Source organism: Oncorhynchus clarkii, chromosome 10 (assembly GCF_045791955.1).
Source record: "Oncorhynchus clarkii lewisi isolate Uvic-CL-2024 chromosome 10, UVic_Ocla_1.0, whole genome shotgun sequence".
Classification (NCBI taxonomy): Eukaryota; Metazoa; Chordata; class Actinopteri; order Salmoniformes; family Salmonidae; genus Oncorhynchus; species Oncorhynchus clarkii.
Genome location: NC_092156.1, coordinates 26,344,154 through 26,359,491, shown reverse-complemented (window position 1 = coordinate 26,359,491; position 15,338 = coordinate 26,344,154). Strand labels below are relative to the sequence as shown.

General features: G+C 42.7%; 1 protein-coding gene across 1 annotated transcript in view; it reads right to left on the bottom strand.

Moving 5' to 3' along the window:
• LOC139418193 (cell surface glycoprotein MUC18-like) overlaps positions 1–11,964 on the bottom strand; it is a 67,829-nt gene extending 55,865 nt beyond the window's left edge. Inside the window, exon 1 of the mRNA XM_071167457.1 lies at positions 11,859–11,964. Coding sequence (XP_071023558.1) covers positions 11,859–11,922 — 64 coding nt within the window. The 5' untranslated portion in view covers positions 11,923–11,964. The remainder of the gene's footprint in view (positions 1–11,858) is intronic.
• Between the last annotated feature and the right edge of the window lie 3,374 nt (positions 11,965–15,338).

Sequence of the window (15,338 nt, the reverse complement as noted above, 5' to 3'; positions counted from 1 at the left end):
TTGAAGTTTACCTATGATGAAAATTACAGGCCTCTCTCATCTTTTTAAGTGGGAGAACTTGCACAATTGATGGCTGACTAAATAATTTTTTGCCCCACTGTATATCTGGTGTATTAAAAGCAATTATTGGTACCATAATTCACTTTTAATTACTTGATCTTTTTACAAGAGGATTGCCATCCAAGATCCCATTCCCTATAATGGGGGATGTTGCTTTCTGCAAACAATGACTGCAGTACAACGGTCGGCATTGAACTTCCGCGCTTCAATGAGAGGGAGCAGTCGTTCTCCCCTGGGTCTAACACATTCCATTCTGATGAAAGAGATGCCCTGAATAAAACTGTTAATCTCAAGAGGGTTTTTTTCTGTTTTCTGGCACGAATAAGTCAATGCTGAGGAATTCCCTCCAAGAGGGCAGGAATAATTCTAATCACTTTATATAGACCAACTGTTCAATATGAAAACCCACACTAAGATTAATAATCCACAGTCAGGAGATACTGTATGTATGGCAAAGCCCTCAGCTCAGGCCCAGGGTGGATGCCTGCTCATGCACTGGTTGCTGGATGCCTCTTTGATATACTGTCTGTGCCTGGTTTATTTTTTTAACAACGTGGCAAAGACGTCCAACCAAAATCTAAAGCCATGGGTATGTAACCATAATCAATGAAAGAGCTCCACTAAAGAAACTGAATCAAAACAAACCGAGACTTTCTTCAGATCAGCACAGCCTCTAGACCCCCTATATACAGGTCTAGATACACTTCGGATTCAGAAGACCCCCCTCCTCTAATCAAAGCCTGGATGGAGCAACCTGGGGCCCATAGAAGCCCCTACTCATTGTTTTGGTCCACCCTTCAGTGAACAACTTCAAATGGTGCAGGGGGGTGGACTGTTTTGGCACTTCCCTCGGGCCCTGTGGTCCTGTCTCACCTCATCATTGCTCAAGGGGGCTTAGCACAGCAAGGCTCAGGACCTAACTCCATGGCTCTTTGGCCTTGATCAATGAGCCTCCAGAATGAGAGGTGTCATGTTCGTCTGAGCTCCTGAATGCAGCTGTCAGGGCTGTGGACGTTTAAGGTCAATCAGAATAAATGATCCGGAAGTTTAAAGGTTCAATTAATGTTTTGGTAAAGTTGGGAGTCCCAGCACCAAGCAAAAAGTATTTGGGAATGTAAACTGCATGGCTTGGCCAAAAAGGTCTACTGAGACACGGTACAAACAGATTATACTTTTTAAGCTCTACTCTAAATCGAATATCAGTTCAAGAGCATATTTTCCACCAATACCTTTTAGTCAGTATTTCCATCAGTAATTGTATGTACACACACCCCACACAATATTATTCTTAAGCTGTATTGTTTATTTTGTGTTTCTCTTTAGTTGTAATATACAGTACCAGTCAAAAGTTTGGACACACCGACTCATTCAAGTGTTTTTCTTTATTTTTACTATTTTCTACATTGTCAAATGATAGTGAAGACAACAAAACTATGAAATAACACATATGGAATCATGTAGTAACCAGAAAAGTGTTATATATATATATATATATATATACACACACAAATACATACAGTGGCAATAAAACATATGTGAACCCTTTGGAAATACCTGGATTTCTGCATAAATTGGTCATCAAATTTGATCTCATCTTCATCTAAGTTACAACAATAGACACACAGTGTGCTTCAACTAATAACACAGAAATTATTGTATTTTTCTTGTCTATATTGAATACATAATTTAAACATTGTGTAGGTTGGAATAAGTATGTGATCCTCTAGGCTAATGACTTCTCCAAAAGCTAATTGGAGTCAGGAGTCAGCTAACCTGGAGTCCAATCAATGAGACGAGATTGGAGACATTGGTTAGAGCTGCTTTGCCCGATAGAAAACACTCACAAAATGTGAGTTTGCTATTCACAAGAAGCATTGTCTGATGTGAACCTTGCCTTGAACAAAAGAGATCTTAGACCTAAGATTAAGAATCATTGACTTGCATAAAGCTCGAAAGGGTTACAAAAGTATCTCTAAAAAGCCTTGATGTTCATCAGTTCACGGTAAGACAAATTGTCTATAAATTGAGAAAGTTCAGCACTGTTGCTACTTTCCCTAGGAGTGGCCATCCCGTAAAATGACTGCAAGAGCACAGCATGCTCAATGACGTTAAGAAGAATCCTAGAGTGTCAGCTAAAGACTTATAGATATCTCTGGAACACGCTAACGCCTCAGTTGACGAGTCTACGATACATAAAACACTAAACAAGAATGGTGTTTATGGGAGGACACCACGGAAAAAGCAACTGCTGTCCAAATAAAACATTGCTGCAGGTCTGAAGTTTGCAAAAGTGCACCTGAATGTTCCACAGCGCTACTGGCAAAATATTCTATGGACAAATTAAACTAAAGTTGAGTTGTTTGGAAGGAACACACAAGACTATGTGTGGAGGGAAAAAGTCATAGCACACCAACATCATGACCTCAAGAGAGCAGTTCACACCAGACATCCCAAGAATATTGCTGACCTGAAACAGTTTTGTAAAGAGGAATAGTCCAAAATTCCTCCTGACCGTTGTGCAGTTCTGATCCGCAACTACAGAAAACGTTTGGTTGAGGTTATTGCTGCCAAAGGAGGGTTAACCAGTTATTGAATCCAAGGGTTTACATACATTTTCAACCCTGCACTGTGAATGTTTACACGGTGTGTTCAATAAAGACATGAAAACATATAATTGTTTGTGTGTTATTAGTTCAAGCAGAGCTCAACAAACCATTTCTGTACTGAACTTGCTTTGTGCACAGGGACATTGTCATGCTGCAACAGGAAAAAGCCTTCCCCAAACTGTTGCCACAAAGTTGGAAGCATAGAATCGTTTAGAATGTCATTGTATCCTGTAGCGTTAAGAATTCCCTTCATTGAAAGTAAGGGCTTAGCCCAAACCATGAAAAACATCCCCGGACCATTATTCCTCCTCCACCAAACTTTACAGTTGGTACTATGCATTGGGGCAGGATACGCATCCGCCAAACCCAGATTCCTCCGTCGGTCTGCCAGATGGTGAAGCATAATTCATCACACCAGTTTTGATAGCCGACCACCCCGCATCACTGTCAAACGCTCCCTAAAACACTTCTGTGAGCAGGCCTTTCTAATTGACCTGGCCCGGGTATCCTGGAAGGATATTGACCTCATCCCGTCAGTTGAGGATGCCTGGTCATTCTTTAAAAGTAACTTTCTCACCATTTTAGATAAGCATGCTCCGTTCAAAAAATGCAGAACTAAGAACAGATATAGCCCTTGGTTCACTCCAGACCTGACTGCCCTCGACCAGCACAAAAACATCCTGTGGTGGACTGCAATAGCATCGAATAGTCCCCGCGATATGCAACTGTTCAGGGAAGTCAGGAACCAATACTTCAGGCAGAAATTTGCATCCTGTAGCTCTAACTCCAAAAAGTTCTGGGACACTGTAAAGTCCATGGAGAACAAGAGCACCTCCTCCCAGCTGCCCACTGCACTGAGGCTAGGTAACACGGCACCATCGATAAATCCATGATTATCGAAAACTTCAACAAGCATTTCTCAGCGGCTGGCCATGCCTTCCTCCTGGCTACTCCAACCTTGGCCAACAGCTCCGCCCCCCCCCCCCCAGCTACTCGCCCAAGCCTCTCCAGGTTCTCCTTTACCCAAATCCAGATAGCAGATGTTCTGAAAGAGCTGCAAAACCTGGACCCGTACAAATCAGCTGGGCTTGACAATCTGGACCCTCTATTTCTGAAACTATCCGCCGCCATTGTCGCAACCCCTATTACCAGCCTGTTCAACCTCTCTTTCATATCGTCTGAGATCCCCAAGGATTGGAAAGCTGCCACAGTCATTCCCCTCTTCAAAGGGGGAGACACCCTGGACCTGGTTCACCAACTACTTTGCAGACAGAGTTGGCAGTCTCTATGGGGGTGCCACAGGGTTCAATTCTCGGGCCGACTCTTTTCTCGGTATATATCAATGATGTTGCTCTTGCTGCGGGCGATTCCCTGATCCACCTCTACGCAGACGACACCATTCTGTGTACTTCTGGCCCTTCCTTGGACACAGTGCCGTCTAACCTCCAAACGAGCTTCAATGCCATACAACACTCCTTCGGTGGCCTCCAACTGCTCTTAAACGCTAGTAAAACCAAATGCATACTTTTCAACCGTTCGCTGCCTGCACCCACACGCCCGACTAGCATCACCACCCTGGATGGTTCCGACCTAGAATATGTGGACATCTATAAGTACCTAGGTGTCTGGCTAGGACAATACAGTGCCACTGACACGGCCTGCAACGAAAACATACGGACTCTCCTTCACTGCAGCCGAGGTGAGTAAGACATTTAAACGTGTTAACCCTCGCAAGGCTGCAGGCCCAGACGGCATCCCCAGCCGCGCCCTCAGAGCATGCGCAGACCAGCTGGCCGGTGTGTTTACGGACATATTCAATCAATCCCTATACCAGTCTGCTGTTCCCACATGCTTCAAGAGGGACACCATTGTTCCTGTTCCCAAGAAAGCTAAGGTAACTGAGCTAAACGACTACCGCCCCGTAGCACTCACTTCCGTCATCATGAAGTGCTTTGAGAGACTAGTCAAGGACCATATCACCTCCACCCTACCCGACACCCTAGACCCACTCCAATTTGCTTACCGCCCAAATAGGTCCACAGACGATGCAATCTCAACCACACTGCACACTGCCCTAACCCATCTGGACAAGAGGAATACCTATGTGAGAATGCTGTTCATCGACTACAGCTCGGCATTCAACACCATAGTACCCTCCAAGCTCGTCATCAAGCTCGAGACCCTGGGTCTCGACCCCGCCCTGTGCAACTGGGTACTGGACTTCCTGACGGGCCGCCCCCAGGTGGTGAGGGTAGGCAACAACATCTCCACCCCGCTGATCCTCAACACTGGGGCCCCACAAGGGTGCGTTCTGAGCCCTCTCCTGTACTCCCTGTTCACCCACGACTGCGTGGCCACGCACGCCTCCAACTCAATCATCAAGTTTGCGGATGACACAACAGTGGTAGGCTTGATTACCAACAACGACGAGACGGCCTACAGGAAGGAGGTGAGGGCCCTCGGAGTGTGGTGTCAGGAAAATAACCTCACACTCAACGTCAACAAAACTACGGAGATGATTGTGGACTTCAGGAAACATAGTACATAGTCCATCGGTAAATAGCCCACCCAATTTGACCTACCTCATCCCCATACTGTTTTTATTTATTTACTTTTCTGCTCTTTTGCACACCAATATCTCTTCCTGTACATGACCATCTGATCATTTATCACTCCAGTGTTAATCTGCAAAATTGTAATTACTCGCCTACCTCCTCATGCCTTTTGCACACAATGTATATAGACTCTTTTTTTCTACTGTGTTATTGACTTGTTAATTGTTTACTCCATGTGTAACTCTGTGTTGTCTGTTCACACTGCTATGCTTTATCTTGGCCAGGTCGCAGTTGCAAATGAGAACTTGTTCTCAACTAGCCTATCTGGTTAAATAAAGGTGAAATAAAATAAATAAAATAAAAAAAGAAACACCAGACAACACGTTTCCACAGCTCCAGAGTCCAATGGTGGCAAGCTGCACACCACTCCAGCAGACACTTGACATTGCGCATAGTGATCTTAGACTTGTGTGCGGCTGCTTAGCCATGGAAACCCATTTCATGAACCTCCTGATGGACAGTTATTGTGCTGATGTTGCTTCCAGAGACAGTTTGGTACTTGGTAGTGAGTGTTGCAACCGAGGAATATCGATTTTTTCGTTCTGTGAGCTTGTGTGGTCTATCACTTCGCAACTGAGCCTTTGTTGCTCCTAGACATTTCCACTTCACAATAACAGCACTTTACAGTTGACCGCGGCAGCTCTAGCAGGGCAGATATTTTACGAACTGACTTGTTGGAACCCTATGACTTGTTGGAATCCTATGACAGTGCCATGTTGAAAGTCAATGAGCTCTTCAGTAAGGCCATTCTACTGCCAATGTTTGTCTATGGAGATTGCATGGCTGTGTTCTCAATCTTTTATACCTGTCAGCAACAGGTGTGGCTGAAATAGGCAAATCCAATCATTTGCAGGGGTGTCCACATACACACACACACACACACACACACACACACACACACACACACACACACACACACACACACACACACACAGTCCCCGCAGCAATGTTCCAACATCTGGTGGAAAGCCCTCCCAGAAACGTGGAGGCTGTTATAGTAGCAAAGGGAAGACCCACTCCATATTAATGCCCATGATTTTGGAATGAGATGTTCGACGAGAATGTCTACATACTTTTGGCAATGTAGTGTAAATATATACACTCAGTATACTCAGTGTACAGTTGAAGTCGGAAGTTTACATACACTTAGCTTGGAGTCATTAAAACTCGTTTTTCAACGACTCCACAAATTTCTTGTTAACAAACTATAGTTTTGGCAACTCGGTTAGGACATATACTTTGTGCATGACACAAGTAATTTTTCCAACAATTGTTTACAGACAGATTATTTCACTTATAATTCACTGTATCACAATTCCAGTAGGTCAGAAGTTTACATACACTAAATTGACTGTGCTTTTAAACAGCTTGGAAAATTCCAGAAGCTTTAGAAGCTTCTGATACGCTAATTGACATAACTTGAGTCAATTGGAGGTGTACCTGTGGATATATTTCAAGGCCTACCTTCAAACTCAGTGTCTCTTTGCTTGACATCATGGGAAAATAAAAAAAAATCTGCCTAGAAAAAAAATTGTAGACCTCCACAAGTCAGGTTCATCCTTGGGAGCAATTTCCAAACGCCTGAAGGTACCACGTTCATCTGTTCAAACAATAGTATGCAAGTATAAACACCATGGGACCACGCAGCCGTCACACCGCTCAGGAAGGAGACACGTTCTGTCTCCTAGAGATGAACGTAATATGGTGTGAAAAGTGCAAATCAATACCAGAACAACAGCAAAGGACCTTGTGAAGATGCTGGAGGAAACAGGTACAAAAGTATCTATATCCACAGTAAAATGAGTCTTATATCGACATAACCTGAAAGCTCGCTCAGCAAGGAAGAAGCCACTGCTCCAAAACTCCCATAAATAAGCCAGACTACGGTTTGCAACTGCACAAAGATCGTACTTTTTGGAGAAATGTCCTCTGGTCTGAAAAAGGGGGAGGCTTGCAAGCCGAAGAACATCATCCCAACCGTGAAGCACGGGGGTGGCAACATCATGTTGTGGGGGTGCTTTGCTACAGGAGGGACTGGTGCACTTCACAAAATAGATGGCATCATGAGGAAGAAAAATGATGTGGATATATTGAAGCAACATCTCAAGACATCAGATATAGCTTGGTCGCAAATAGGTCTTCCAAATGGACATTGACCCCAAGCATGCTTCCAAAGTTGTGGCAAAATGGACAACAAGGTCAAGGTATTGGAGTGGCCATCACAAAGCCCTGACCTCAATCCTATAGAAGATTTGTGGGAAGAACTGAAAAAGCATGTGCGAGCAAGAAGGCCTACAAACCTGACTCAGTTACACCAGCTCTGTCAGGAATGGGCCAAAATTCACCCAATTTATTGTGGTAAGCTTGTAGAAAGCTACCCAAAACGTTTGACCCAAGTTAAACAATTTAAAGGCAATGCTACCAAATACTAATTGAGTGAATGTAAACTTCTGACCCACTGGGAATGTGATGAAATAAATAAAAGCTGAAATAAATAATTCTCTCTACTATTATTCTGACATTTCACATTCTTAAAATAAAGTGGTGATTCTAACTGACCTAAGACAGGAAATTTTTACAAATATTAAATGTCAGGAATTGTGAAAAACTGAGTTTAAATGTATTTAAATAAGGTGTATGTAAACTTCCGACTTCAACTGTATATACATCTATAATTTCTATGTTAATGTTTTAAATGTATGCAAATTATAAAGTATTTTTGTCTGTATTGTCTTTTTCGTTATGTGTCGGTCCCCAGGAAAACTAGCTGTCGCCATTGGTGTCGGCTAATGGGGATTCAAATAAAAATCATCAGCACTATTTCAAGGCCCTATTTTAAGCCTCTGGGCTCAGCTATCACCCTCTCTCTAAAGAACACAAAGAGTCAGTATGTTTGAGTATGTGCCGTGGCTAGCTGTCACTCATGCACTAACAGTATGGACGAGGCCCGCAGCTGCACACATCCCAGCTGCCTCTGGACCGTCACACGGCAAATCCACCTCATTTCCACAGCTGCTCACTTCTGTAATGGAGGAGTTGTGAAGAAAAGAGGGGGAAAGTCACAAAAGGTATGAGCTTATGGGTACAGTATGTTCTCATGGTATTGAGAAGTGTCTGGCTGCTGGAGCTAGAATACCATTGTTCAGCCAGACTTCTGTTCTTTCAGTCTTGGCCTCAAAAAAAAGATTTAATTTTATAGAATATGTTTTTCCTCTGCGAGAAAGCATGGCTTGAATATAATAATTAATCTAAAGCTTTGCTGGGAGCCTGAGAGTTTGCTTTAGGATTAAGCATTTTTATCCATTTAATAGACCATCCATAATAATTTACCCTCTTGCTGCCCCCTGTTGGAGGTCTATGACATTACATCATCATATACAAGTGATGATTAACATTCAATTGCATTATACTCTCATGAGCATGCAGAGTTCCCCCATCAGTAAGTGACAGGTTGATATCTCAGCCAGGGGCTCTGGTTAATGGCATTACATCTTATCTAGATGCACATGTCAGAGAACCACTAGCAACTGTGTATTATTATGCCATGAATGTTTCCATTCGTGATGAATAGTGTGTAATCTGGGGAGCTCTTCATATAGATTTTTAGGAAGGGCTGAGTGCTCCGTTCCTCAGTAAAATAATGACTGCCAAAACTAAGGTTATATTCAGTCTTGAAAAACTCTCTCTCTCTCTCGTTCCCTCCCCCCTCTTTCTAGAAGAGGAAATCATTGAAGATGTGAAGAGAACATCTTCCTCTACCAAAGATGCTTAAAATATGTCCATAGAATTTCCTTCAGTCGTTTTAAAAGCTTCCTTTCAGATGCCTTCTTTAATTTAATATTTTGGGTCATCTGAGTTCAGTCCCGAATACATACTTAAAGAACTGTAATACTTCTGAATATTAAGCTGCAGGAAAAGCAGGGCTCCATTGTTGATGAACCTAGCAGTGTGCAAAGACTGGTCTCTGAGAGGGAACAGCATCCCATTGTGCTTCCATCAGCAGAGGTCAGGGGATGCTCCATCAAGCAGGAAGTGGGCTGCTCACTGAGTGGGCATAGGCCTACTGAGGCTCCTATGATGGACGGGGACAGTAATATACTTCCATATTCGAATGAAGGCTTAATTTGAAGTCTATTATTTCCTTAATCTGAATTAATATAAAAATGTATGCGGGGAATGGGCCAATGCATCAAGAAATATGGAGAGATATAATGCAACCTCATAAATAATGGCAGTGTTTGTGTCATTCAAAGAAAGCCAGGCCTGATTTCTCTGCTCAGGGAGCAGCACTACTTTCATTTTTTTGGGATGATTTTGTTCTCTAAAACTTGATTAGAGAATCTCCAACCTCAGGAGCCTGATTATAGATGGTTAGTAGTGAAATGCCTTCATGTTTTGGAGTTACAGTAAAAGGAAGGAATAGATTAGGCATGCATGCTCAATATAATTTCAAGTATTTTGTTGAATTCCTCATATGGAAATGCTGTTATCTACTTTTAAGAATTTAAGATACAAGTGCCTTCAAAATGCCTATATGAGGAGGGGTATCATACTCACAACAGTCTCTGTTTAGAGGCTCCAGATGGGCCAAGGGTCTCTATCTCTAGTCAATAATCCCAAAACAGACAGCTTTACTCCATCTCCCAGGGGGACGAGGAGGAGCTGAGGATTAAGTGGAGGTGACCCAATTAAGACAAGGTTAAAAGAGGAAAAAACAGGGATTGGAGGCTAAATTAGGGATAAGGCCAGGGCAGAGTGAGTGTTGTCCTGTTGTGAAGTGATGGAGGGAGAGGGAGAGAAGGACATGGGGAGGAGGAGAGGGAATGCCACACCATACTCAGAGATAGTTAAATGAACAGGGAGTGTCCGCTGAACTATGAGTGGAGGATTTAGTGGGTGGAGAGGAAACGTTGTGCCTTGTGACCAGCAGGGTCAGACGATGAAAACGACACTCACACACACTGTTAATGGGAGTTGCACTTAGTAAAAGCAACACTCAACCTCCACCCATCCTAGTTTAGAGTGCACAAACATGCACACACAATAATGTAGATACACACAAGTAGGCCTACTCATGCAAAGTATTTACAACACAGTGTCAGGTGACCATATCCTAACTTTACATTCATATGACCACAGTAACCCAAACCTATGCATTTTCAGTCACAACTGTGGGAAAAGAATAGATTCAAAATGTGACTAATACCTGACTTATGCCTGATATTTTATCTGCAGAACTCTGTCCTGGTTTTATGGTCCTGGTCTTATGATTTTTTATCAAAACAGGCACAGTGAACACCTAACATAGTTTATACTTAAAAGAAGGCCCCTGGTCCAGGAGATGAAAAACAGAGATATTCCATTGACAGCAGTCAGCTCTTGATTAAACAATGTAAACCTCTTGGTCGTTGGAGAGGGGTGTCCAACAGTTAGCACCATGGACTTTGGCGGTCCAACACATATCCTATGATAATATTGGTAAGCAAATTGTGTTTATAATGCAAAAACACATCAATGTTTACCCAGAATTCCAGAATGGACACTGCATGGATATTTGCTGTGATAATTGGCAACGTGATTTCAAATCTTAGCCTATACCTAATGAATAGGCCACTTAAATTACCATGTTAATATTGAGACGTCAATAAAATGTACAGTTAACTCTGTCTATGGCAGGTTTTTACTCGTTTGGAAATATGGACGATTTTTTATTTCCCCAAAACAACTTCCAAGTAATGAGTTGCACTCCCGTTCGCCCTTATAACATCCTCAATTCATTGGGCCGTAATATGGACTCTACAAGGTGTCGAAAGCGTTCCACATGGATGCTGGCCCATGCTGACTCCAATGCTTCCCACAGTTGTGTCAAGTTGGCTGGATGTCCTTTAGGTGGTGGACCATTCTTGATACACACGGGAAACTGTTGAGCGTGAAAAACCCAACAGCGTTGCAGTTCTTGACACACTCAAAACAGTGCGCATGGCACCTAGTACCATTCCCCGTTCAAAGGCACTTACATCTTTTGTCTTGCCCACTCACCCTCTGAATGGCACATATACACAACCCATGTCTCAGTTGTCTCAAGGCTTAAAACCCCTTATTTAACTCCTCTTCGTCTACACTGATTGAAGTGGATTTAACAAGTGACATCAATAAGGGATCATAGCCTTCCCCAGGATTCACCTGGTCAGTCTATGTCATAGAACGAGCAGGTGTTCATATTACGTTGTTCACTCGGGGTATGCTCCAACCGTTCACGTTTCAATATTTGCACACTGGCACTTGCTTCTCCGAATCTGGAAATACGCTACAAAATCTTGCCTCAAAGTGTCTATTATGGCCAAGGCTTCGAAAAAAGTCTAAATCTATTTGGTTTTAATGTGACTGTGTTGAAATAAATGAAACTTTACATTCAAAACAGCCTAATTTTGGGCTGCTACAGCATCCATCCCTCACTCAGTCGGGATGCATGCCGAAGTGCATTCAAACTCTCCCCGTTGTAAACATTTGTCAACCCCTCGAGAAAAGTTTCCCAATATCAAAAACAAAGCAAAATGGTTGTATTTGTCTTACTTACCATTCAAACTGAGGGAACAAATAAGAACAAACAACAATATGAACGAGTTCTTTGGGAAAGCCATGCTGTTTCTCTCGTCTTATCCAGTCTTTAGAATGAAACTAGTTCGTTTGCCGCGCAAGGAGAGCGCAAGCCAGTCTGGACTGTAGGGAAGGAAAGCGAGCAAGGGAGGGAGGGGTGAGGGCGTGGAGTTGCAGAAAAAGGTCTGTCGTCTACTCTATTGTACTGTCTGTAGGAGAACATTTTGGATTTCCAAATTCCTTCCCCCTTCCCTTTTGTATTTAGTGAGAAACACGAGTTTTTTTCTTGGGAGAAAAAAACTGTATCTATTATGGATGGTAAATTTACATCATGCCTGGAATAACACCTATTGGCTAACACGGTATCTCATTTTGCTATCTTTATGTATAGCATAGCTTTCGTCCCTCTCTTCGCCCCTACCTGGGCTCGAACAAGAGACCCTCTGCACACATAGACGACAGCTACCCTCGAAGCATCGTTACCCACCCCGCTAACTACCTAGCCAGTTCACATTGGTTACATTCACAATAGGGTGGCTGTATCACGAACTAGGACTGATAAATGAAATGAGAAAATATGATTTATATGATTATGATTTATTTAGCATGAATATCATCAGCTCATGTAATATTCCAATAAGGTAATGCCATGACATAAAAGGATTTGAACAAGGAATTAACATTCTATCCTATTTACATGACCCTTTGTTCTCGATAGGTAAAGAAATAGCCTACTGTAAATTGGAAGAATATTGGAAGAGATGCCATGTCCACCAATCCAGGCTGTATCACATCCGGCCGTGATTAGGAGTCCCATAGGGCGGTGCACAATTGGCCCAACGTCGTCGGGGTTTGGCCAGAGTAGGCCGTCATTGTAAATAACTTTTTTTTTTTTATGTGCCCTTGTAAACACAGTAGTGGCCCCAACTCTCAACCCTAGAAAAAGGGATTCTCCGGAGCGTCTTAGCTTGCAGCACCTATGGGTTAATGACCTCGGCTGTTTTCATCACTTGACTGTCTCCTCCGCTAACAGCTGCAGCAGAGAGGTGCTCCAGAGCAAGGCTGCCGGGCCTGGGACACAGTGCAGGGAGATATACGGTTACAAATGGATGTAAGATCAACCCATAGGGCAGACATGAAGACCTGTACACTCTCGTTGGTTGGCCCTTGCTACATACTCGTCGCCAAACCCACTGGCTACAGGTTATCTACAAGTCTCTGCTAGGTAAAGCCCCACCTTATCTCAGCTCACTGGTCACCATAGCAGCACCCACTCGTAGCACACGCTCCAGCAGGTATATCTCACTGGTTACCCCCAAAGCCAATTCCTCTTTTGGTCGTCTTTCCTTCCAGTTCTCTGCTGCCAATGACTGGAACTAACTGCAAACATCTCTGAAGCTGGAAACTCATATCTCCCTCACTAGCTTTAAGCACCAGCTGTCAGAGCAGCTCACAGATCACTGCACCTGTACATAGCCCATCTGTAAACAGCCCATCTATCTACCTACCTCATCCCCATACTGTATTTATTTATTTATCTTTTTCCTTTGCACCCCAGTATCTCTACTTGCACATTTATCTTCTGCACATCTACCATTCCAGTGTTTTAATTGCTATATTGTAATTACTTCGCCACCATGGCCTATTTATTGCCTTAACTCCCTTATCTTACCTCATTTGCACTCACTGTATATAGACTTTTTTTTCCTACTGTATTATTGACTATGTTTTGTTTATTCCATGTGTAACGCTGTGTTGTTGTATGTGTCGAATTGCTATGCTTTATCTTGGCCAGGTCGCAGTTGCAAATGAGAACTTGTTCTCAACTAGCCTACCTGGTTAAATAAAGGTGAAATAAAAAAACAGTGGCAGTTATAGAGCTACGTTGAGCTATGATGAACAATAGATGTAACAGGACACATATGTTCTGTTTTTACATTATTTTAGTTTGTGCAGGATATCTGGTTCGGCAATATGTTTTCTTTTTGGTGAATTACACATTCAATCTCCTCAATGGTGGTATATTTAGACTTCCAAATCTAACAAGGACCACATCAGAAACAATGGTGAACAATTAGTGTTAATATTTTACTCAATAATTTCTGCTTACAAAATGGTCTCTACAGGTACCACACTGTCAGTGTAGTCAAGGTCACCTACATCCATCACACACTCTGCATGCATTACCCCATGTGGGTGTGTTCACCTGCGGGTACAAACAGTCATCACTGTACACAGTAGGAATTGACATTTCTACCACCCCTGCAAGTGCGCTAAATCTGGTCCAGTGGATTTAGAAAGAAGGTCACAAAGGCAGCATGTAGCACAGTCCCTTGAGGCCGGGGTACAGTAAAGTCCAGACTATAGAGCAGAGAAGGCAAGTCTGAAGCAAATGAGAAAATGCCATTGATGTGGACCCAGAGCCCCAAATACTTTATTTTCTATGTGATAGAGAGAAGGCAGAAAAAGACGATTCCATGCTTACATTTCATTTTCTCTATCTCAAATTGATTGTACCTTTTGCTCTTGCTCTGTCTCTCTTTCTCTCTCCCTGTTATAAGTAATTAAGCATTTCACTGTTAGTCTACACCTGTTGTTTACAAAGCATATGACAAATAACATTTGATTTGTATCAGTTTCCCATCTGTCTCTCACACTGTTGTGTCACCGGAGAGCAAACAGGGTGGGGAGAGATGGGGGTGACAGTAAGGATTTAATGGTCAAACACCATTAACACACACAAATGACTTTACCAAGAGACAGGTGCCAGTTCAGATGATCTGCACACTCTCGCTAAGTCTCCAAGTTGACTTTTCCAGAATGATTGTGGTCTGGAAAGACAAGCAGGACTTTTGTCGACTCAACTACAAGTGTCTCATGAACAAGTCAAGATCACTGTGACAAAGCATGTTGTCACTTCATTAAAATGGGTTTCAAAGTACAGCTGGGTGGATACCTCATATCAATTAATTATTTAGTCTGAAACAGACAGGTTAGCAAGAGGTTGAAACTCAGTCAAAAACACACAGTATTTGTGCTTTCCTGTTTCTTGGACATATTTTTGTAGAATGGTTGACAAAAAGTCATTATCTTGCTAGATTAATGTAATGCATATTCTGCAAAGACCAGAATGATGACCGTTATGACTAATCATCACATTCACAAAACACATGATATCTCTATTCCTCACCCTAGTATCATATGACGAATCCACTCCCGTTGGGCTTACTGGGTGGGTGCTGACGATGTGGAGGACATGAAGGAGAGATGAACCAACAGAGGATTAGGAGTAGCCCTGAGGCCCCTGCCGCTGCTAAATCGTGGCTTCCACTGCAACAATTAATTTTTTTTTTGGGGGGGGGGTCATTTTCAGGATGGTAAAACTTTTTCAGTGTAAACTTAAATGACTAAAACCAGATGTAAAGTATGTAAAAAAGATAATGGAGAAATACATTATTTA